General features: G+C 51.1%; 2 protein-coding genes across 10 annotated transcripts in view; one reads left to right on the top strand and one right to left on the bottom strand.

Annotated features, from left to right (window-relative positions):
- The window catches only part of NFKBIB (NFKB inhibitor beta), a 12,710-nt gene extending 8,859 nt beyond the window's left edge, over positions 1 to 3,851 (bottom strand). Inside the window, exon 1 of one of the 2 annotated variants that reach the window (XM_025367976.1) lies at positions 3,754 to 3,851. Coding sequence is in view for 1 of the 2 variants with exons in the window: in XM_025367975.1 (XP_025223760.1) it covers positions 3,282 to 3,460 (179 nt within the window). In the remaining variant the exon portion in view is untranslated. Of the gene's footprint in view, positions 1 to 3,281 lie in introns of both variants that reach the window. The other variant, XM_025367975.1, reaches the window with a different exon arrangement.
- The window catches only part of SIRT2 (sirtuin 2), a 27,412-nt gene continuing 7,854 nt past the window's right edge, over positions 3,631 to 23,188 (top strand). For 2 of the 8 annotated variants that reach the window (XM_025367965.1, XM_025367969.1), the window contains exons 1-8: positions 3,670 to 3,987; positions 5,067 to 5,113; positions 10,256 to 10,304; positions 10,597 to 10,710; positions 13,987 to 14,028; positions 14,169 to 14,275; positions 14,385 to 14,441; positions 14,962 to 15,030. In XM_025367965.1, coding sequence (XP_025223750.1) covers positions 3,972 to 3,987; positions 5,067 to 5,113; positions 10,256 to 10,304; positions 10,597 to 10,710; positions 13,987 to 14,028; positions 14,169 to 14,275; positions 14,385 to 14,441; positions 14,962 to 15,030 — 501 coding nt within the window. In that variant the 5' untranslated portion in view covers positions 3,670 to 3,971. Of the gene's footprint in view, positions 3,988 to 5,066; positions 5,114 to 10,020; positions 10,711 to 13,986; positions 14,029 to 14,168; positions 14,276 to 14,384; positions 14,442 to 14,961; positions 15,031 to 23,188 lie in introns of those variants that run through there. The other 6 variants (XM_025367966.1, XM_025367971.1, XM_025367967.1 and 3 more) reach the window with 4 other exon arrangements.

Below are 23,188 nucleotides of genomic sequence, written 5' to 3' on the forward strand. Positions count from 1 at the left end.
AAAAAAAAAAAAAAAAAAAAAAAAAGGGTAGAGATTGTTAGATTGAATAAAAAAGCAAAGGCCAGGGGTGGTGGCTCATGCCTATAATCCTAGCACTTTAGGAGGCTGAGGCAGGTGGATTGCTTGAGCCCAGGCATTCAAGATAAGCCTGGGCAACATAGCAAAATCCTGTCTCTATTAAAAAGAAAGCAAAACCCAATTATACATGGTCTACAAGAAACACCCTTTAGATATAAATAAATTACCCAGACATGGTGGAGCAAACCTGTAGTCCTAGCTACTTGGGAGGCTGGGGTAGGGGGATGGCTTGGTAGGAGTTCAAGACTGCAGTAAGCCATGATTGAGACACTGTATCCAGCCTAGGTAAGACCCTGTCAATAGGCAGGCAGGCAGGCAGGCAGGTAGGTAGGTAGATAGATAGATATAGACAGAGATAGATAGAGATAGATAGAGAGAGAGAGAGATACAGATGATAGATAGATAGACAGACAGACAGACAGAAATACAAATATTTTTAGGCCGGGTGTGGTGGCTCACACCTGTAATCCCAGCACGTTGGGAGGCCAAGGTGGGTGGATCACTTTAAGTCAGGAGTTCCAGACCAGCCTGGCCAACATGGTGAAATCCCATCTCTGCTAAAAACACAAAAATTAGCCGGATGTGGTGGTGCATGCCTGTAATCCCTGCTATGCGGAAGGCTGAAACATGAGAATTGCTTGAACCTGGGAGGCAGAGGTTGCAGCAAGCTGAGATCATTCCACTGTACTACAGCTTTGGTGACAGAGCAAGACTCCAGTCTCAAAAAAAAAAGAAAAAGAAAAAAAATACTGAATTAGGCCGGGTGTGATGGCTCATGCCTGTAATCCCAGCACTTTGGGAGGCCAAGGTGGGCAGATCATTTGAGGTAAGGAGTTTGAGACCAGCCTGGTCAACATGGTGAAACCCTGTCTCTACCAAAAAATTACAAAACTTATCCGGGGGTGGTGGCACCCCCCTGTAATCCCAACTACTCGGGAGGCTGAGGCAAGAGAATCACTTGAACCCAGGAGGACAAGGTTGCAGTGAGCGGAAACTGTGCCACTGCACTCCAGCCTGGGCGACAGAGTGAGACTCCAACTCAAAAAAATAACAAAGCATACTGAATTAAATGAAAATAAAAACACAACATACCAGAATTTGAGAGATATTGCTAAAATAATATTGCTAAACAATAGTCAGGAGCAAATTTATAGCACTCAATACCTATACTGGAAAAGAGGAAAAAAGAAAGGTCTCAAATCAATGATCTCAACTTTCACCTTAAGAAACTACAAAAAGAAGAACAAATTAAAGCCAAAGTAAGCAGAAGAATGAACATAATAAAAGTCAGAACAGCCTGGCATGGTGGCTCATGCCTGCAATCCCAGCACTTTGGGAGGCTGAGGCAGGCAGATCACGGGGTCAGGAGTTTGAGACCAGCCTGGCCAACGTGGTGAAACCCCATCTCTACTAAAAACACAAAAATTAGCCAGGCATGGTGGTGTGCACCTGTAATCCCAGCTACTCAAGAGACTAAGGCAGGAGAATCGCTTTAACCTGGGAGGCGGAGGTTGTGGTAAGCTAAGATCGCGCCATTGCACTCCAGCCTGGGTGACAGAGCGAAACTCCATCTCAAAAAATAAATACATACATACATACATATTTTAAAAATTAGCCAGGCATGGTGGTGGGCACCTGTAATCCCAGCTACTGGGGAGGTTGAGGCAGGAGAATTGCTTGAACCCAGGAGATGGAGGTTGCAGTGAGTCAACATGGTGCCACTGCACTCCAGCCTGGGCGACAGAGTGAAACTCCATTTCAAAAAAAACCAAAAAAACAAAAAAACCGGCCGGGCGCGGTGGCTCAAGCCTGTAATCCCAGCACTTTGGGAGGCCGAGATGGCGGATCACGAGGTCAGGAGATCGAAACCATCCTGGCTAACACAGTGAAACCCTGTCTCTACTAAAAAATACACACACAAAAAAAAACTAGCCAGGCGAGGTGGCGGGCGCCTGTAGTCCCAGCTACTCGGGAGGCTGAGGCAGGAGAATGGCTTAAACCCGGCAGGCGGAGCTTGCAGTGAGCTGAGATCCAGCCACTGCACTCCAGCCTGGGCGACAGAGCGAGACTCCATCTCAAAAAAAAAAGCCGGGACAGAGACCAATTAAATAGAAAGTTTAAAAAAAAAAAAAAAATGAAACCAAAATTAAGTAATGAAATGTAATGAAAATTAACAAGACTATAAAGCTGGTTCTTTGAAAAGATAAATATTTCTTCAGTGCCTCCTGGGTCAGGCACTGCTTGCATCACTGGGCATACAGCAGAAAACACAACAGACAAAAAACCCAGTACAGTCCCTCATCTGGGCTTTGCAACTGCAGTTCCTTCTCCCTGAAATGCTCTTATCCTGTTTATCTATTGCCTCATTTTCCTGCTTTATTTTTCTCCAAAGTACTTACTACCTCTGACTTTATTTCCTTCTCTTACTTTCTATGTTTCTTTCTTTCTGTGTGTCTTTCTTTGTTTCTTCCTGTCTTTCTGTTTCTTTCCTTCCTTGCGGTCTTATCTGTTTATTTAGCTCCACTAAAATGTATGCTCCGCAAGCGCTTAAGTTTTTGTCTGTTTTCTCCACTGCCTTTATCACTAACACCTAAAACGGAGCCTGGAATGTTGTACTGTGTAAAGAATATTTGTTTAACAGATGAATCCTTGGTCTCGTAGAACTTATATTCTTTTTTTCTATTTTCCTTTTTTTTTTTTTTTTTTTTTTACTTTAATTAGGAATTCAACATAGAAGAGCTTACATTCTCTCTCTTTGAATTTAAGATTTGAAGAACACTGCTCAGAAGACAGGATTTTAGAGTAAGGGACCAAGCATTAATTTTGGAAATCAAACTCTAAGGCTCAAATCAGGAACTAAGAATCAAAGATCATATTTGGAGGTTAGAAGTCAGGAGAAGCCACAGTTCTAACAAAAGTCTCAGGACTGGAGTCAGGTTTGGGTATCAGTGGATACAACGTGGATTCCAGGAGCTGAGAATCATAGTTCAAGAAAAGAAGGTCAGAAATGATTGGGTGAGGATCATAGCTGGATAGAAGATTGGTTTTGTTAAAAGTTAGGACTCGGGGGTTAGAGGTCAGGAAGTTCAGCATCGGAAGTCAGATTTAGGAGTGTGAGGTTAGGAAGCCTCAGGGATCAGACACTAATGGGGAATCAGATGCCGTGTCCTAAGGCTCCGTTTGGCAGCCTAAAGTTCACTCACGTGTCCCCATCCTCAGTGACGTAGCCGAAGACGAGGGGAGCCCACGACAGCCCCGGGCCCAGCTCCGCGCCCAATCCCGGTCCTCCGGGGGCCGCTGCGTCCGGACCCAGGGAGCCGAGGCCGCTGTCGCACCATTCATCTGCGTCGGCAGCTTTTCCCAAGCACGCGACCCCAGCCATAGCCCCCGCCACCTCAGGGGCCCCTCGCAGTGGCCCGCCTGTAGCTGGGCTTTGCCGGGAGTTCTGGCGCTTCCGCCCTGCGGGAAATTCCCCACCACGCCCCCTGATTCATCCAATGATAATATGCTGAATCTCTCACACCCCGCCCCCGTGCCGCATGCTGACCAATCAGAGTATTCGAGAGGACTACGACTCTCTAGCCGTTCCCACATTTTCCGGGCGCCCTTTACCAACATGGCTGCTGACGCCATGACTTCTGGGACTCGTAGTCCGGTCCTCGCGCGCTTTCTTACCTAACTGGGGCGCTCCGGGTGTCGTAGGAAAGAGCGTCTGCGGCCGCAATGTCTGCTGGGAGTTGTAGTTCAGTGCCCTATCCCGGCCACTCCCATTTCTGGTGCCGTCACGGGACAGAGCAGTCGGTGACAGGACAGAGCCGTCGGTGACGGGACACAGTGGTCGGTGACGGGACAGAGCGGTCGGTGACAGCCTCGAGGGCTTCAGCACCGCGCCCATGGCAGAGCCGGACCGTGAGTCGGGAATCCGGGTGGGAGGGTCGGGCCGCGCCGGGGCCTGATTGAAGGCTGCAGGCCCCGGGGCCCAAGGGCGGCCGCAGTGGGGCGGGAAGTAGGGAGCGCCTCGGGGAGTGGGGTTCTGAGGGTTGTTGCTAAGCGATCTATATCGCTAGGCTGGTGGGTTTCTGGGTCGCAGGGTGTTCAGGGTTCGTTTACCACATCCACTTGCCAAGTTGCCAATGATCGCGTGTTTCTCACACCTTGGTTGCTAAGGACCCTCGCTGCAAAGAACATAAGTTGCCCCGGTCCCGGCTGCTAAGGGTACCTGATTGTTAGAGGCAACCAGAGGATGCTGAGGGACCCCTGCTGTCCCCTTCTATGGCTTCCCCTTGTTCCGCGCCTCTCCTAAACCTACCGCCTCCACTGCAGCACTGCACCTCCCTCCTAAACCTGCCTCCCAGCCAAAGCGTCCCTTCCCTTCTCTCTTCCTTTCTGAACTTCCCTCTGCCTTGGAAATCTAACCCTTCCCGCACTCACACTGACACACTGTCGTGTCCTTCCTACCTCCTCCTGAGTGTTCCTTCATGCCCTGAATCCCTTAGGTGGGAGGAGGAGGATCGCTTGAGCCCAGGAGTTTGAGGCTGCAGTGAGCTATGATCGCACCATTGCACTCCAGCCTGGGTGACATGAGCGAGACCCTTTCTCTAAAAAGTAAAAAAGAAAGAAAGTAAGTCAGGGCCAGACACAATGGCTCATGCTTGTAATCCCAGTACTTTGAGAGGCCAAGGTGGTTGGATCGCTTGAGCCCAGGAGTTCAAGATCAGCCTGGGCAAAAGCCCCTACTTTCTCCCTCTCCTTCTGAATCTTCCTCTCCAGCCTCTCTGCCCCTCACTAATCACCTCTCCTGGCATCACTTTGCATGCCGATAAGATCTTTTCTCCGGCCCCTCCCTCCCTGTGCTCCATTTTTACCACCATCCCATCCCAGTGTAACTCGGTTGGTGGGTGTTCTGGCCCCTCACTGACCATTTGAATCCCTTTATTCCCCACTTAATCATTCTCCCCACTGTAACCACCTCTGCTCCCCTCCCTCAGCCTCTCACCCTCTGGAGACCCAGGCAGGGAAGGTGCAGGAGGCTCAGGTGAGATGGGCGAAAGGGTGGAGGGGAGGAGAGAGATGGACTTGTTCCACATCCCGCACGGGGGGGGAGGTGGCAAAGGGGAGACAGTCACCCCACGGCCCTCGGCTCATTGCCCCAATCCCTCACACCACCCAGTGCAGCTTTCTGGGGAAAGGCGGATTCTGGGGATTGTCAGAGAAGTGTTTCCAGCCTCATGTCCAGGCCTGCCCTCCCAAACTTTCCTCCTTCCTCGCCACTGCCTGCCATCCCTTCTGAACCAAATTTGTCCTGGGCCTGGAAGAGACAGGTATCCCATTTGGTCTTGGAATGCACAGATCTCGTGGACAAGTGATGGGAAAAATTATCTCACAGTGTGATGATAAAAGTAACTCAGGGGGCCAGGTGCAGTGGCTTATGCCCATAATTCCAATAACTCAGGAGGCTGAGGCGTGAGGATCGCTTGAGCCCAGTAGTTTGAGGCTGCAGTGAGCTATGATTGCATCGTTGCACTCCAGGGTAAAACAGCAAGACCCTTTCTCTAAAAAGTAAAAAAGAAAGAAAGTAACTCAGGCCAGACACAGTGGCTCATGCTTGTAATACCAGTACTTTGGGAGGCTGAGGTAGGAGGATCGCTTGAGCCTAGGAGTTCCAGACCAGTCTGGGCAACGTAGGAAGGCCCCAAAAAATCTAAAAATTAGCCATGTGCAGTGGTACATGCCTGTAATGCCAGCTACTCGTGAGGCGGAGTTGGGGAAGGATTGCTTAAGCCCAGGAGGTTAAGGCCGTAGCATGCCATGATTGTGCCACTACTCTCCAGCCTGGGCGACAGAGCAAGATACGGTCTCAAAAAAAAAAAAAAAAAAAAAAAGGAAGAAAAGTAAAGAAACTCAGGGCACTGTGGGAGCACAGAGAAAAACTTTCTGGGTCAAAGAAGATTCCAGCCAGGCCATTCCCTGGAGGAATCCACAGGCTGGTCTAGCTGTCAGACCAAGATACAGACACAGTATAAGTGAAGAGTGACTTAGAATTTTCTTAGACAAGGTGAGAAATGGTGATCCACACAACACGTATCGCTTGTGCAAAGACCTGGGGGCATGAAGGAGTGTGATGTGTTCCGTAACTGGGTGGCTGGTAGGGGTCAGCTCGTTATAGTCACAGTTACCATTTACTGATGGCTTACTCCAGCTGTGCACACTGTTTAGTGCCAAACTTGCCTCATCTCATTTCATCTTCCTGGCATCCCTGTGAAGAGAAATGCCTATCATGGCCATTTTACAGAGGCAGAATTTGAAGCAGAGGTGTTAAGTCACTTGTCCCCTGTCCCTCGGCTAGAGGAGCAGGGAAAGGTTTGAGTCCCCCAGCACTGGGCACACCGCCTGCCAGAGGCTGCCAGGAGAGGTGGACAGGCAGTCTCACAGGAGTTTGAAGGCCCCCCATCAGCACCTCCAGCTCTCCCTTAGGCCAAGCTGCCGATACATGCTGGGCACAGGCCTTCCACACAGCCTCACTGTGTACAGCCTGCAAGAGTGCCAGCCCACCCACACCCCCAAGATTGCCTTTCAGACGTGGGGTGGTGCAGAAGCGGGCATCAGAATACCTCACAAATGCACAGTGGAGCCTTGCTGAGGATATAAGAGCCTCCTGTTAGGCTGTGGCAACTCACTCGCCTGGCCCCCAAAGCACGACCAATGTCAGATAAAAAGGTTGAATGTTAAAAAGGATCCTCAGTCCCAAAGAGAGAGATGCGAGGATGTAAAATGCAGCATTGTCCGTCACAGGGCAAAACTGGAAACAGTCCAAATGGCTGTTAGTGGATAGGTTAAATGAACTATGGTTCACCCATACAATCCAATACTATGTAGCTGCTCTGAAAAATGAGGTGAGGCTGGGCACGGTGGCTCACACCTGTAATCCCAGCACTTTGGGAGGCAGGAGGATCACTTGAGCCCAGGAGTTCGAGACCAGCCTGGGCAACATAGCAAAATGCCGTCTCTTTTTTAAAAATTATCTTTAAAATTAGGTAGGTCTGGCCGGGCGCGGTGGCTCAAGCCTGTAATCCCAGCACTTTGGGAGGCCAAGACGGGAGGATCACGAGGTCAGGAGATCGAGACCATCCTGGCTGACATGGTGAAACCCCGTCTCTACTTTAAAAATACAAAAAACTAGCCGGGCGAGGTGGCGGCGCCTGTAGTCCCAGCTACTCGGGAGGCTGAGGCAGGAGAATGGCGTGAACCCGGGAGGCGGAGCTTGCAGTGAGCTGAGATCCGGCTACTGCACTCCAGCCTGGGCGGCAGAGCGAGACTCCGTCTCAAAAAATAAATAAATAAATAAATAAAATTAGGTAGGTCTGTAGCATATCGTTCTGCAGAAAACTCAAGATGTTGTACTATGACCTATTTCTGTAAAAATAATTAGTTTTATGCAGAGGAAACTGGAGTAATTACCATTAAGCTTAGCTAACAGTGGTTATCTTTATAAGGGTGGGCTTGGGTAATTACAAGGCATGTGCCCCAAGTCATATGTTGTTGAAGTACACGCGAGTGTGGTCAAGGTTTTTGCAGAGGTTGTCCAATCTCTCTTTCTCTCTCTCTATCTCATTTTCACTCTCTCTTCTCTCTCTCTCTCTTTTTTTGAGACGGAGTCTCACTCTGTCACCCAGGCTGGAGTGCAGTGGCGCCATCTCGGCTCACTTCAACCTCCGCCTCCCGGGTTCAAGCAATTGTCCTGCCTCAGCCTCCTGAGTAACTGGGACTACAGGCGCCTGCCACCACGCCTGGCTAATTTTTTGTATTTTAGTAGAGATGGGGTTTCACCGTGTTGGCCAGGATGGTCTCGATCTCCTGACCTCGTGATCCACCCGCCTCAGCCTCCCAAAGTGCTAGGATTACAGGCGTGAGCCACCACGCTCGGCCTCTCTCTCTCTTTTTAGATAGAGACAAAGTCTCACCGTGTTGCCCAGGCTGGTCTTGAACTCCTGGCCTCAAGCAATCTTCCTGCCTCAGCCTCCCAAAGTGTTGGGATTACAGGCATGAGCCACCACGCCCATCTGGAGTTGCACAGTCTTAAAAAGCAATTTTTTAAATTGTCATATGTTTGGAAGGGAGGGTCTTATTCAAAAAGGCTTGGACGCAGAGCAGTGAGTGGCCGGGGAAGGGGTTGTCTGAGGTGGTGACTTGGTCAGAACTGCATTTTGGTGAAATCTCTTGCAGGGCCCAGCCGTGGTCCAGCCTGAAGCAGGCATTCATTCTGAGGTGGAGGAGCTCCTGGAGCTCCTGCCAGGAGCCAGACCCTGTTCTCAGTGCTGGGCACCCAGGCAAAGTCCCTGCCCTTGTGGACATCCTGGCAATTCCATAGATGTCCGGGAGAACTGGAGAAGCCAGAGAGAAGGGCCTTTCAAGTGGAGCGGGGCGAGCTGACCCAGACAGCCTCACATGCAGGGCAGCAGGGTGGATGGGAGGTGGAGATTGAGGCTGAGAGGCTGGGGGAGGAGGCTGGGGCAGGACCCCCGGAGGAGAGGACAGGCTGGACCAGGTGGAGCCCCGCGGGGGAAAAGGAGTTGGCGGACAGCCCCTTAGGAGACTAAGCGTACATGCTCTGGACCTGAAGTGCTGCAGCCGGAGGGTGAGGAGGGAGGCGGCGGCAGGAAACATCTGGCTGACTAGGGGACAGTACGATCCCATTGAGATGAGGCCTGGGAGGAAGATGGGTTTGAGGGAGATGCCAGGGTCCGTTTGGGACATGGTAGGAGTGAGAGGCTGGGGGGCACCTAGGGCAAGGTGTCCAAGAAGCCAGGGAACCCCAGATCTGGGGACAGAGAGATGGTGTCATGAGTGACGAGGCAGAGGCCATTGGCATGGATGAGGCAGGTAGCCCCAGGAAGCTGGAAAAAGAAAGCAGAGAGGCCCTGGACAGAGTCCCGGAGACCTGCCAGTCCAGAGCTGGGCTGAGGGCAGGCTTTGAGGAAAGACTCAAAGGTTGCTGGAGAGGTTGGCAGAGAGTGTCTGGGGCCTCGAGCAGGAGGGGGCACATAGGTCCTTGTAGTGAGCACTGAGGCTTTGCATTGGAATCATTCCCAGAGTGACTTGGGACATTATTCAGAGGTCCCCAGAGCTGCTGGGAAGGGACAGCAGGCCCATGCTCCAGGGGACCCAGGGACAAAGGGAAGACCCCAGGCTGTGATAATATTAACAGCAACAGCCAGCGCTTACCGAGCACCTTCCCCGCTCCTGGTGCTGCACCCAGCACCCACGCTCCCTTTCCAAGGTGAGGGACACCCAGACTTAGAAAATCAGAGTCACAGCCAGGCACAGTGGCTCACGCCTGTAATCTCAGCACTTTAGGAGGCCGAGGCAGGAGACTTGCTTGAGCCCAGGAGTTCAAGGCCACCCTGGGCAACACAGGGAGACCTTGTCTCTACAAAAACACAAACAAAACAAGATTAGCCTGGCGTAGTGCATGCGCCTGTGGTCCCAGCTACTTGGGAGGCTGAGGTAGGAGGATCCCTTGAGCTTGGGAGGTTGAGGCTGCAGTGAGCTGTGAGCTGTGACTGCGCCAGTGCACCCCAGCCTGGGTGACAGAGCGAGACACTGTCTCAAAAAAAAAAAAAAGGCCGGGCGCGGTGGCTCACGCCTGTAATCCCAGCACATTGGGAGGCCGAGACGGGCGGATCACAAGGTCAGGAGATCGAGACCATCCTGGCGAACCCGGTGAAACCCCGTCTCTACTAAAAAAATACAAAAAACTAGCCGGGTGAGGTGGCGGGCGCCTGTAGTCCCAGCTACTCGGGAGGCTGAGGCAGGAGAATGGCGTGAACCTGGGAGGCGGAGCTTGCAGTGAGCTGAGATCCGGCCACTGCACTCCAGCCTGGGTGACAGAGCAAGACCCCGTCTCAAAAAAAAAAAAAAAAAAAAAAAAGAAAGAAAGAAAAGAAAAGCGAAGCCACTCCCATGAGGTTGTGCTCCTGGGGACTGGCATGGCCAGGACTCCAACCCAGGCAGCCTGTCCCAGAGCCCTCGAGCTAGCCCCAGTGCAGTCTCTCCACCACCCCACACTTCCTCAGGCTACCTTCCTGCCACAGCCTTTTCCCCAAACCTGGTATCACCCCCTCCCCTCCCTCCCTAATCCCACCTCTTGGGCCTGGCCACCCCACCCCACCCCTTCCAGGACTCAGATTCAGACTCTGAGGGAGGAGCCGCTGGTGGAGAAGCAGACAGTGAGTATCTTCCTCGAAGGACAGGGAGCAGGGTTCTGGGGGGCGGGGGGATTTCAGGGCAGGGGTGTGGGTGATACCTCCTCAACTCCATCAGGTGTGACATTCAAAGTATGTAACAGTGGGTCGGGTACCAGTGCCAGAGCAGGCTCCTGGAGGCTCCTGGCTGGGCCAGGCCTCGTGCCTTTAGATGTGGGGAGGCCGGGGACCCCAGGGCTGGGGCCAGGGTGCTGGAGACATCCATGCCCCCTGGCTGAATGCCCGTCCTGCCGCTGTCTCTCTTCTCTCCGGCCAGTGGACTTCCTGCGGAACTTATTCTCCCAGACGCTCAGCCTGGGCAGCCAGAAGGAGCGTCTGCTGGACGAACTGACCTTGGAAGGGGTGGCCCGGTACATGCAGAGCGAACGCTGTGAGTCCCCTGTCAGGATTGGGCCACTGTGCCCGGCTCCTGGCCCCAAGTGACCTCCCATCCCCAGCCACTTGAACCATGTATTGAAACCTTTTCTTTACAAGTAGCAAGAAACACAACTGGAACTGGCTTAAGCCAAAGAGGAGTGTGTTGGCTCTAATCCAGCTTGAAGCACGGCTGGGCCTAGGTGCTTCCACTTTGTTAAAAACCATAACTCTCTCTGATGCTGCTTTTCTTGTGTTGGGGTAAAGGTAACTCCTAGCAGTTCCAAATGCAGGTTCCACCAACCTAGGAGCTGCCACCGAAAGAGCACCTTTTCCCAGTAGTTCAAACCAAACAGCAGAGATTCGCTCCCACTGATCCAGGTTGAGTCACATGCGTGCCCCCAAGTCTCTGATTGGCCAGACCTGGGTCACTTCTCCATTGCTGAGTAAATTACTGTACGCTGACTGACCAGGCCTGTTTCATAAAATGGGGATAATGATTATAGTGTCTAACCCATAAGGTTATTGGGGGACTAAATAAATTAATATAGGACCAGGTGCAGTGGCTCATGTATGTAATCTCAGCACTTTGGGAGGCTATTGCGGGAGGATCACTCAACACCAGGCATTCAAGACCAGCTTGGGCAACATAGTGAGACCCCCCCAATCTCTACAAGAAAAAAAAAATAGCCAGATGTGGGGGCGTTGCCTGTAGTCTCAGCTACTCAGGAGGCTGAGAAGGGAGAATTGTTTGAGCCCAGGAGTCGGAGGCTGCAGTGAGCTATGATGGCACCACTGCACTGCAGCCTGGGCAACACAGTGAGACCCTGACTCTAAAAAATAAATAAATAAATAAAATTTTAAAAATAAATTAATAAAAATGCAAATGCTTAGAGCAGAGTCTGGAACATAGCAAGAGCTGTGGCAGCATATGCCGTGGTTATTACTACAGGAGGCTTGTTTCAGATATGGTGGATAGGTGTCTAGTTACTGAGTCACCATGAAATTTATATTTCTTTTTTTTTTTTTTTTTTTTTTTTTTTTGAGATGGAGTCTTGCTTTGTTGCCCAGGCTGGAGTGCAGTGGAGTGGCACAATCTCAGCTCACTGCAACCTCTGCCTCCCGGGTTCCAGCAATTCTCCTGCCTCAGCCTCCCAAGTAGCTGGGATTACAGAAGCACACCACCACGCCTGGCTAATTTTTTTATTTCAGTAGAGACGGGGTTTCACCATGTTGCCCAGGCTGTCTCGAACTCCTGAGCTCAGGCAATCCACCCTCCTCAGCCTCCCAAAGTGCTAGGATTACACGCGTGAACCACCCCGCCTGGCCTGAAATTTATATTTCTTGCCACGAGTTGAGGTCACCGAAGTCTGAGAAACCAGGCCCTCAGCAGTCCTCAACTAGAACAATCGACCCTTTGTGGTTCCTGAGCAGCCTTTTGTTGAGGACGTCTTCTCCAGTGTCCCTGTCCTCCAGCTGCCACCATCTCTCTCCTCGGGCAGCCAGGCCTGCTGCCCTGAGCCTCCCTCTCCTGCGGCAGGCGAGCAGCTGTCTGCAGCCATCTTTTAGCATGGGCAGGCCCCAAAGACAACACAGGCAGTGGCTACAAAGCATTTGTTCCTTGTGTCCTCCTGCTCCTGGATTCTGGGATAATTGGCTCATGAGGGTGCCCATGAGGAGATAGTAATGAACAATAACAATTAATTGAGGCTGGGCGTGGTGGTTCAGGCCTATAATCCCAGCATTTGGGGAGGTAGAAAGCAGGAAGATCGCTTGAGGCCAGGAGGTCAAGACCAGCTGGGGCAACAAGCAAGACCCCTTCTCTGCAAAAATATAAAGGTGAGGCTCCAACCCTCACCTAACTGCTCTAAAGCTTTATTTATTTATGTATTTATTTTTTTGAGACGGAGTCTCACTCTGTTGCCCAGGCTGGAATGCAGTGGCGCTATCTTGACCCACTGCAACCTTCGCCTCCCAGGTTCAAGCAATTCTTCTGCCTCAGCCTCCCAAGTAGCTGTGACTACAGGCGCCTGCCACCACGCCCGGCTAATTTTTGTACTTTTAGTAGAGGCAGGGTTTCAGCATATTGGCCAGGCTGGTCTTGAACTTCTGACCTCAGGTGATCTGACCCCCTTCGGCCTCCCAAAGTGCTGGTGTGAGCCACCAGGCCCAGCCCTAAAAATTTCTTTTTAACCACTTAATTGAGCCTTCACTATTTGCCAGGCACTGGGCTCAGCACTTTACAAGTGTCCTATTATTTGATCTTCACATTATACCCGTAAGACCATTATGGAAGTGATCTGGACACAGGAGGAAACGGAGGCACAAAAAGGTAGTGACTCAGTGCAGGGTCAAACAGCTGCCAAGTGGCAGAGTCAGGATTTGACCCCAGGTCCCCTGAATCCAGACCATATATAGCCACCACTGGATTCAACCAGGCCTGGCCCGATGGCATCTCAGAGTTAAAGCTCAGGGCTGAAGCTGTGGCAGGCTTTGTGTTCTGTTCACCTTTGCTGTCCTCCCTTGGACAGGGTATCCCAGAGGCATCTGACCCACAGCATGTCACACTTGTGCCTGTCTATCAGCTGATGGGCAGATGCCAGAGTACTATGGCCTGGTGGCTAATCACCAGCCACCAGCTATTTCTGTTTAGCCCTGGGCTCTTATCCTCAAGTGGCCTTTTCTCATGTCCAAGTTGGTGTAATTTCCAACAGTGGATTCTTTTTTTTTTTTTCTCCCTTTTTTTGAGATGGAGTCTTGCTCTGTCACCCAGGCGGGAGTGCAATGGCATGATCTTGGCTCACTGCGACCTCCACCTCCTGGGTTCAAGTGATTCTCCTGCCTCAGCCTCCCAAGTAGCTGGGATTATAGACACGTGTCACCACGCCCAGCTAATTTTGTATTTTCAGTAGAGACGGGGTTTCGCCATGTTGGCCAAGCTGGTCTCAAACTCCTGACCTCAGGTGACCTGCCTACCTCAGCCTCCCAAAGTTCTGGGATTACAGGCATGAGCCACCGCACCCAGCCCAACACTGGATTCTTTGTCCTCTGGCTGACTCTTCCGCAGTCCGTTGTGTGACTTCTTCCCCCTATCTGAGCCCCAGTTTGCTCGTTTATAAAATGGGGATGTTAACACCATCCCTCTCTAGATGATTGGAAGGCCCATCATGCATCTGAGATGCTTGCCCCAGGGCCTGGCACGGAGTAAACGGTGTCAGGGGCTGTGATGGGTGGTGCTATTATAGGGACTGAGCAAACAGTGGCATATGGTGCATAAGTTCCTCTCCTCCAGGTCGCAGAGTCATCTGTTTGGTGGGTGCTGGAATCTCCACATGTAAGTAACCCTACTCCCCCAGCAGCCACCCCCAGGAATTGGGGAATCCCTCCCAAGGGCTGGGGAGGAGCCCTGTCTGAGCCCTGTCTGGGAGAGTTAGTAGGGTATAGACCAACTGCTCCCTGACCCCCCTCTCCCAGCCGCGGGCATTCCCGACTTTCGCTCTCCATCCACTGGCCTCTATGACAACCTAGAGAAGTACCATCTTCCCTACCCAGAGGCCATCTTCGAGATCAGCTATTTCAAGGTTTGTGTTCCCCCAGGAAGGGGCGTCTGTGAGGGGTGGGATGGGGGTCACCTGGCTCCAACCCTCGTCCTACCTGGGGCATCTGGCCCTCTGGCTGTCTCTCCTACAGAAACATCCGGAACCCTTCTTCGCCCTCGCCAAGGAGCTCTATCCTGGGCAGTTCAAGGTGAGATCCTTTTTTTGCAGGGGGCAAAACAGGAAAGGTTGGGGGAGGGCACGCATGGGAAGCGCCCCCAGGGCCCTGCAGACAAATATTATGTAGCCATTAAGTACATGGGTGCTGGGCCCAGACTGCCTGCATTCGTGTCCTGGTTCCTCATGTCTTCATCTTACGACCTTGAGCCTCCGATTTGCCTCCTGTGAAGTGAAGCTGATGGTACTGTCTGAAGAGGGCTGCTGCGAGGCTTAGCTGCACCCATGATGGGACCCTGCAGCCAGGCTGCCTGGGTGCGAATCGCAGCTTTGCAGCTTACCCACCATGTGACTTTGGCGACACAGTCCCCTTCCCTGTCCTTCAATTTCCTCATCTGTGATCTGGGGATAGTGGTGGTCTCTCCCCAACACGGCTGCTTTGCTTATTCCCTGGGGGTAAGACAGTCGCAGTGCCTAGAACAGTTCCTGGCACATGGTAGTGGCCTGTGGCTGTTCCCTGCAATGATCAGCAGTGCCGTCGTTCTTCCCTGCAGCCGACCATCTGTCACTACTTCATGCGCCTGCTGAAGGACAAGGGGCTACTCCTGCGCTGCTACACGCAGGTAGGCGGATGCGAGCATCCTGGGAAGAGGATGGGTGGGTGGAACGGGCGTGGTGTCCTCAGCAGAGGAGCAGAGCTGCGTGCCCAAGAGCTCAGGCAGGGACTCCAGCAATGCAGGGCCAGGGCTTGGCCTACTGCCTCCTTGCTGCATGACCTGCAGTGAGTCATGTCTTCTCTGCCTCAGTTTCCCCTCCTGTCAAACAGGGTTTGCCCTCTCAGGTCTGCAGTGCGGTGGCAGTGACCTCCTCTCAGGGCCATCCCATGTGTGATGTGAAAGGAGCCCATGGCTGAAGGGACTCTGTGTGCACTATAGGCACCCCAGATTTCACACTGGTTATGAGGCTGTTTCCAAAGTGACTTCATCTAAGAAAATCCATACACTATGACAGGCGCCCAACAAGTAGATGTTCTGCCTTAAGGAAGGGGCACCTTTTTATACTTTTTTTGTGCTTTGCCCAATTATAAACATGGCTCGGACATGTCAGGTGCTTAGCCGAGGGCCTCTCCCTGGGGCATTCAAGCAAGGATGGCTCACATTGTTGGAGAGTCTCACAAACCCTAACAGTAAAAAAATCTTGATGGGCTAGGCACAGTAGCTCACACCTGTAATCCCAGCACTTTGGGAGGCCAAAGCGAGAGCTCACTTGAGCCCAGGAGTTCGGGACCAGCCTGGGCAACATAGGGAGACCCTGTCTCTACAAGAAATACCAAAATTAGCTGGGCAGGGTAGTGTGTGTCTGTAGTGCCATCTACTCAGGAGGCTGAGGTGGAGGGACTGCTTGAGTTCAGGAAGTCAAGACTACAGTGAGCCGTGATGGTGCCACTGTACTGTAGCCTGGGAGACCTGGTTTGAAAGAAACAAAAAACAAATCAAAACAACAACAAAATGTTGCTGCCTCTACCTGTTTTATGAATATGTATAGAAATTTCATGATGCACTACAACAGTATTCACTCAAGCTCTAGATCACACCTCAGAACCCCGAATTACAAAACAGGTGGCTGGACACAGTGGCTCACACCTGTAATCCCAGCACTTTGGGACGCTGAGGTGGGCAGATCACGAGGTCAGGAGTTCAAGACCAGCCTGTCCAACATCATGAAGTCTCGTCTCTATTAAAAATACAAAAATTAGCCGGGTGTGGTGACGCCTGTAACCCCAGCTACTCGGGAGGCTGAAGCAGGAGAATCGCTTGAACCCGGGAGGCGGAGGTTGTAGTGAGCCGAGATCATGCCATTGCACTCCAGCCTGGGTGACAGAGCCAGACTCCATCTCAAAAAAAAACCAGAGGGGTAACATTGAACATAAGTAAGTGTTCTGGTGTTTCTCCCTGCACCTGGCAGTTCGGCACCTGCAGCCCCAAAAGCTACCACCAGAGGGAGGAACGACTCGCTTTAGATTCAGAGTTCTCAGGTGGGCCAGGTGTTCCCGCCTGGGGCTGCTGGGAGGCAGAGGGCAGAGGAGGCCTCCTTCTTCCACGAGGAGGAGTCCTGTGATCCCAGCACTCCGGGAGGCCAAGGTGGGAGATCGCTTGAGCCCATGAGTTCAAGACCAGCCTGGGCAACATAGGGAGACTCTGGGCTCAGAATAAACCTTCTTCCCAGAGAGTCACCATTATTCCAGGACATGGCTCAGATATGATAACAGCTCACTCGAAGCCAAGTGCTTTCTGTGGTTGATGTCATGACACCCACCCCAAGACCCTGCTGGCCCTTGTTTGTCAGCTTGTGTCAAAGTAAATGTTCACTGAGTTGATTCCCTGTTGCAGGGAGGGAGATGATGGACGAGATGGAGACGCCACATACTGAGTATATAAGATGGTCATGGGACCCTGGAACACAGTTAGGCTGGAAGGGGAGTCAGAAACAGTGTATGTGTTTGGGAAAGGGGGTGCCGATGTAAACCCCATCTTTACTAAAAATACAAAAATTAGCCAGGTGTGGTGGCATGTGCCTGTACTCCTAGTTACTCGGGAGGCTGAGGCATGAGAGCTGCTTGAACCTGGGAGGTGGAGGTTGCAGTGAGCCAAGATTGCACCACTGCACTCCAGCCTGGGTGACAGAGAGGCTCCGTCTCAAAAAAAGAAACACAAATGACATATTGCATACAAAGTATTATATAAAGGCCAGGCGCGGTGGCTCACGTCTGTAATCCCAGCACTTTGGGAGGCCGAAGTCAACGTCAGGAGTTCAAGATCAGCCTGGACAACATGACGAAACCCGTCTCTACTAAAAATACAAAAATTAGCTGGGTGTGGTAGCATGTGCCTGTAATCACAGCTAGTCCGGAGGCTGAGGCACAACATTCACTTGAACCTGGGAGGCAGAGGCTGCAGTGAGCTGAGGTCGCACCACTGCACTCCAGTACTCCATCTGGGGTGGCAGAGCAAGGCTCCATCTCAAACAAAACAAAATAAAACAAAACAAAAACCAATATATTATATAAAGGTGGAAAAAAATGTTCCACTCTCATATTTCATGAAACCTTCTTTTTTTTTTTTTTTGAGACAGAGTTTCACTCTTGTTGACCAGGCTGGAGTGCAATGGCGCAATCTTGGCTCACTGCAACCTCTGCCTCCTGGGTTCAAGCAATTCTCCTGCCTCAGCCTCCCAAGTAGCTGGGATTACAGGCGCCTGCCACCATGCCCGGCTAATTTTTTATATTTTTAGTAGAGACGGACTTTCACCATGTTGGCCAGGATGGTCTCGATCTCTTGACCTCGTGATCCGCCCACTTTGGCCTCCCAAAGTGCTGGGGTTACAGGCATGAGCCACCATGCCCGGCCTCATGAAACCATTTTATTCAAACATGTCACACCGTTCTTCAACCTCAGCCACTTTTGTCACTGATCCAGTTTTCAGGAACACAATATGTTTGCTCCTTTTTGAATTGTAAGAATGCAGCACTTTTGAAGCTATGTATGATGCTATTTTTCTCTCAAGACACAAGTATCCATTCAAACATTTAAACAGGTGTCTTGGTCAGGGGAGGCCTTTCTGAGAAGGTGACATTTAAGCAAAGACCTGTAGGAAGAGAGGGAGAGCACCTCGGGGTTATCTGGGGGAAGAGTGTGTTCCGGGAAAGGGATGGTCAGTGCACAGGTGCTGAGGCGAGCCTGTATTCCGCTAGTTACGAGCTTGTTTTCCACTAGTTTTGAGCCTGTATTTGGCTAGTTCAGAGAATCCCAAGAAGCAGGATGTGAGTGAACGATGAGGAGATTGCAGGAGAGAGTGGAGGAGCCAAGGTCAGGGAGGTGACAAAGATGGATCCTACAGGGCCTTGCAGGCCGCAGGGAGGGACTTGGCCTTTACGCTGAGTGAGATGGGGCCACAGGTGGGTTCTGAGCACGGGAGGGATGTGACCTGACTCAGGCATTCCCAGGCTCCTCTGGCCGTGTTGGGGACAGACTATGGGGGCAGTGAGGAGGGAGCTACAGAGACCAGACAGGAGGCAGCCGCGACGGTCCAAGCAGGAGAGGGTGGAGGCTGGACCAGGGCAGGGGTCATCACCGTGGGGAGAAGTGGTCAGGTTATGAATCTGTTTTGAAGATGGAGCAATAGGACTTCTGGATAGAGGGGCCGTGGCCGTGAGAGAAAGAGCCCAGGACCACCTGAGAGCTCGCAGCCTGGTGCCGGCTGCTTTGTTCTGAGATGGGGGGAATGGGGCAGGGAATGGTGCTGGGGGTGCATGAGGAATTGTCTTGTGGAGGCTGAGAGGCCTGGTTGACCAAGGAGAGAGCTGGACTCAGGAGTCTGGACAGAGGATGAAACTGGGGCACAAAAAGGTTGTGCGTTCATGCAGGGTCACCATCCGCTTGGTGAGCAGAAAGATCCCAGCTCTGTTCCTGTGTGAGTTTGTTGCTAATTTGTGAGATGATGATTAAACTCACCAGACAGGATGAGAAACTTAGGCCTGGGATGAAGTACTCTGTCAGGATGCTCACCGTGGTCACTGTCCAAGTCTGTCAGAAGAAAAACCCATGCCCTTAACCGTGATGGTGCTTCAACAGTGAGCCATTGTCACACCAAAACCAACATAGCTATGTTCTGGGGTCAACGTGAAGTACCCAGGCATCTCTCCGCTACTTGTGATATTTAATGTATGGATTTAACTATACATACATATTGAAATGGCATATTGCTGGCTGGACAAGGTGGCTCATGTCTGTAATCCCAGCACTTTGGGAAGCCAAGGCACACAGATCTTTTGAGCTCAAGAGTTTGAGACCATCCTGGGCAACATGGTGATATCCTGTCTCTACCAAAAATATAAGTTAGTTGGACATGGTGAAAAACGCCTGTAGTTCCAGCTACTTGGGAGGCTGAGGTAGGATGATTGCTGAAGTCTGGGAGTTCGAGGCTACAGTGAACTGTGATCACACCACTGCATTTCAGCCTGTGTGACACAGAGTGATCCTGTTTAAAAAAAAAAAAAAATGGGCCGGGTGTGATGGCACACATGTGTAATCCCAGCACTTTGGGACGCCAAGGCAGGTGGATCACTTGAGGTCAGGAGTTCGAGACCAGCTTGGCCAACATGGCAAAATCCCATCTCTACTAAAACTACAAAAACTAGCTGGGCATGGTGGCAGGCGCCTGCAATCCTAGCTACTCAGGAGGCTGAGGCAGGAGAATCGCTTGAACCCGGGAGGCGGAGGTTGCAGTGAGCCGAGATCGCACCACTGCCCTCTAGCCTGGGCAACAGAGTGAGACCCTGTCTCAAAAGAAAAAAAAAGGAATATTGTATGCAATATAAAGGTGGAAAAAAATGTTGCACTCTCGTGTCTCATGAAAGCACTTTATTCAAACTTGTCACCCTGTTCTTCAACCTCAGCCACTTTTTGTTACTGACCCAGTTTTGGGGAACACACTATCTTTGCTCCTTTTTGAATTGTGAGGATGCAGCACTTTTGAAGCTATGTATGATGCTATTTTCTCTTAAGATACAAGTCTCCATTCAAACATTTGGATAGTTGTCTTGTCACTCAAGTTGCTGTAGTGTCCACAGCAAAAAGGCTTATAGTTCTTTTAAATTATATACATGATATTTAGGCCAGGCGCAGTGGCTCACGCCTGTGGTCCCAGCACTTTGGGAGGCCAAGGTGGGCGGATCACTTGAGGTGAGGAATTCGAGACCTACCTGGCCAACATGGTGAAACCCCGTCTCTACAAGAAAATACAAATATTAGCTGGGCATGGTGGTGCACACCTGTGGTCCCAGCTACATGGGAGGCTGAGACATGAGAATCGCTTGAACCCAGGATGCAGAGGTTGCTGTGAACCGAGTTTGTGCCATTGCACTCCAGCCTGGGTGACAGAGTGAGACCCTGTCTCAAAAAATAAATAAATAAATAAATTATTATATTCATGATATTTATACTATACAAGAGGTTCTGTATTTGGCTTTTTTTTTTTTCTTTTTAAACTTAACCTTATCTGGAAGACCGTTCCATCTCCACATCCATATCGCAGCTTCATGCTTTTTTTTTGTTTGTTTTTGGGGTTTTTTTTTGAGATAGAGCCTCGCAATGGTGCAATCTCCGCTCACTGCAACCTCTGCCTCCTAGATTCAGGCGATTCTCCTGCCTCAGCCTCTCAAGTAGTTACAGGTGCCCACCACCACACCTGGCTAATTTTAGTACAGGGTTTCACCATGTTGGCCAGGCTGGTCTCGAACTCCTGACCTCAGGTGATCCATGCACCTCAGCCTCCTAAAGTACTGGGATTACAGGCATAAGCCACTGCGCCTGGCCCTCTTCATACTTTTTAAAAGCTTAGTCTGATTCTATTGTAGGGACTTCACTTTCGTTTTCAGGTTTAAATATAAATGTCACAGCTGGATAGGGTACCCCAGCCCGCCTCACCACCACTTTACTCTTCTCAGCTTAAAGATAGTTCAGTGAGGCCGGGTGCAGTGGCTCACCCCTATAATCCCAGCACTCTGGAAGGCTGAGGTGGGCGAATCACAAAGTCAGGAGTTCAAGACCAGCCTGACCAACATGGTGAAACCCTGTCTCTACTAAAAATACAAAAATTAGTCGGATGTGGTGGTGCATGCCTGTAATCCCAGCTACTGAGGAGGCTGAGGCAGGAGAATCACTGGAATCGGGGAGGCGGAGGTTGCAGTGAGCCGAGATGGCACCACTGCACTCCAGCCTGGGTGTCAGACCGAGACTCCGTCTCAAAAAAAAAAAAAAAAAAAAGATAATTCAGTTAGAAGAAAAAAAAAAAGAGAAAAGAAAGCATTGTTTGAGAGGAACATACTTATTTTTATAACTATACAGAGAATGTACTCAGGAAGTTGTGAATGGCAGCTCATGGGTTGGGTGTCCTGTAGAAGGCTGGACCCACCAGGGCATCAGCCAGCCCAGGGCCATGAGCCGAGCTGTGTGCCTTGATATGGGGCGGCCACATTCACCCAGAGGAAGTGCCACCTTCCATCTGCACCCATGCACCATTAGGCCTGGGGCCACCCTGCCAGCGATGGTTTTTCTGTTGGCGGCACAATGCTTCAAGACAAAAAATAAGCTAAGGTTTAAAAATCAAGCCTGGACTGGGTGCAGTGGCTCACGCCTGTAATCCCAGCACTTTGGGAGGCCAAGGCGGGCAGATCACCTGAGGTCAGGAGTTCAAGACCAGCCTGGCCAGCATGGTGAAACCCCATCTCTACGAAAAATACAAAAATAGCTGGGCATGGTGGCGGGCGCCTATAATCTCAGCTACTTGGGAGGCTAAGGCAGGAGAATCACTTGAGCCTGTTAGGTGGAGGTTGCAGTAAGCCAAGATCACACCACTGCATGCCAGCCTAGGTGACAGAAGGAGACCCTGTCTCAAAAAATAATAATAATGATTAAAAATAAAAATAAATAAAAATCAAGCCTGGGCAACACAGCGAGATCCCATCTCTACAAAAAATATTTAAAAATTAGCCAGGCATGGGCCACGCATGGTTGCTCACACCTGTAATCCCAGCACTGTGGGAGGCTGAGGCAGGTCGATCACCTGAGGTCAGGAGTTCGAAACCAACCTGGCCAACATGGTAAAACTCCATGTCTACTAAAAATACAAAAAAATTAGCCAGGCATGGTGGTGGACACCTGTAATCCCAGCTACTCGGGAGGCTGAGGCAGGAGAATGACTTGAGAATCAACCCCTGGGAGGCAGAGGTTGCAGTGAGCCAAGATTTTGCCACTGCACTCCAGCCTGGGCAACAGAGTGAGACTCCATCTCAAAAAATAAATAAATAAATAAATAGGCAGGCATGGTGGTGCACACCTGTAGTCCCAGCTACTTGGGAGCCTGAGGGAGGATTGCTTGAGCCCAGGATTTCGAGGCTACAGTGAGCTGTGATCAAGCTACTGCACTCCAGCCTGGACAGTAGAGCAAGATCCTGTCAAAAGGAAAAAAAAAAAAACTGGGTTGTCAAAGAATAACACAGAACGCAGAGGTACTTCGGTGGTTCTTTTCCATGCTGTTATTTACTTCCTGTTCAGCTATTTGCAAATTCCTTACTCACATGTGAGGGAGTCAGTGGGTAGACTGAATCAAGTACCAAAGGCAAAACCAAGATTTAGAATAGAAGGCAAGGGGCCGGGCACAGTGGCTCAAGCCTATAATCCCAGCACTTTGGGAGGCCGAGACGGGCAGATCGCGAGGTCAGGAGATCGAGACCATCTTGGCTAACATGGTGAAACCCCGTCTCTACTAAAAAAAAAAAAAAAAGATACAAAAAACTAGCTGGGCGAGGTGGCGGGCGCCTGTAGTCCCAGCTACTGGGGAGACTGAGGCAGGAGAATGGCGGCGTAAACCCGGGAGGCGGAGCTTGAGTTGAGATCTGGCCACTGCACTCCAGCCCGGGGGACAGAGCGAGACTCCGTCTCAGAAAAAAAAAAAAAAGAAAAGAGGCCGGGCGCGGTGGCTCAAGCCTGTAATCCCAGCACTTTGGGAGGCCGAGACGGGCGGATCACGAGGTCAGGAGATCGAGACCATCCTGGTTAACATGGTGAAACCCCGTCTCTACTAAAAAATACAAAAAAACTAGCCGGGCGAGGTGGCAGACGCCTGTAGTCCCAGCTACTCGGGAGGCTGAGGCAGGAGAATGGCGTGAACCCGGGAGGCGGAGCTTGCAGTGAGCTGAGATCCGGCCACTGCACTCCAGCC

Source organism: Theropithecus gelada, chromosome 19 (genome assembly GCF_003255815.1).
Source record: "Theropithecus gelada isolate Dixy chromosome 19, Tgel_1.0, whole genome shotgun sequence".
Classification (NCBI taxonomy): domain Eukaryota; kingdom Metazoa; phylum Chordata; class Mammalia; order Primates; family Cercopithecidae; genus Theropithecus; species Theropithecus gelada.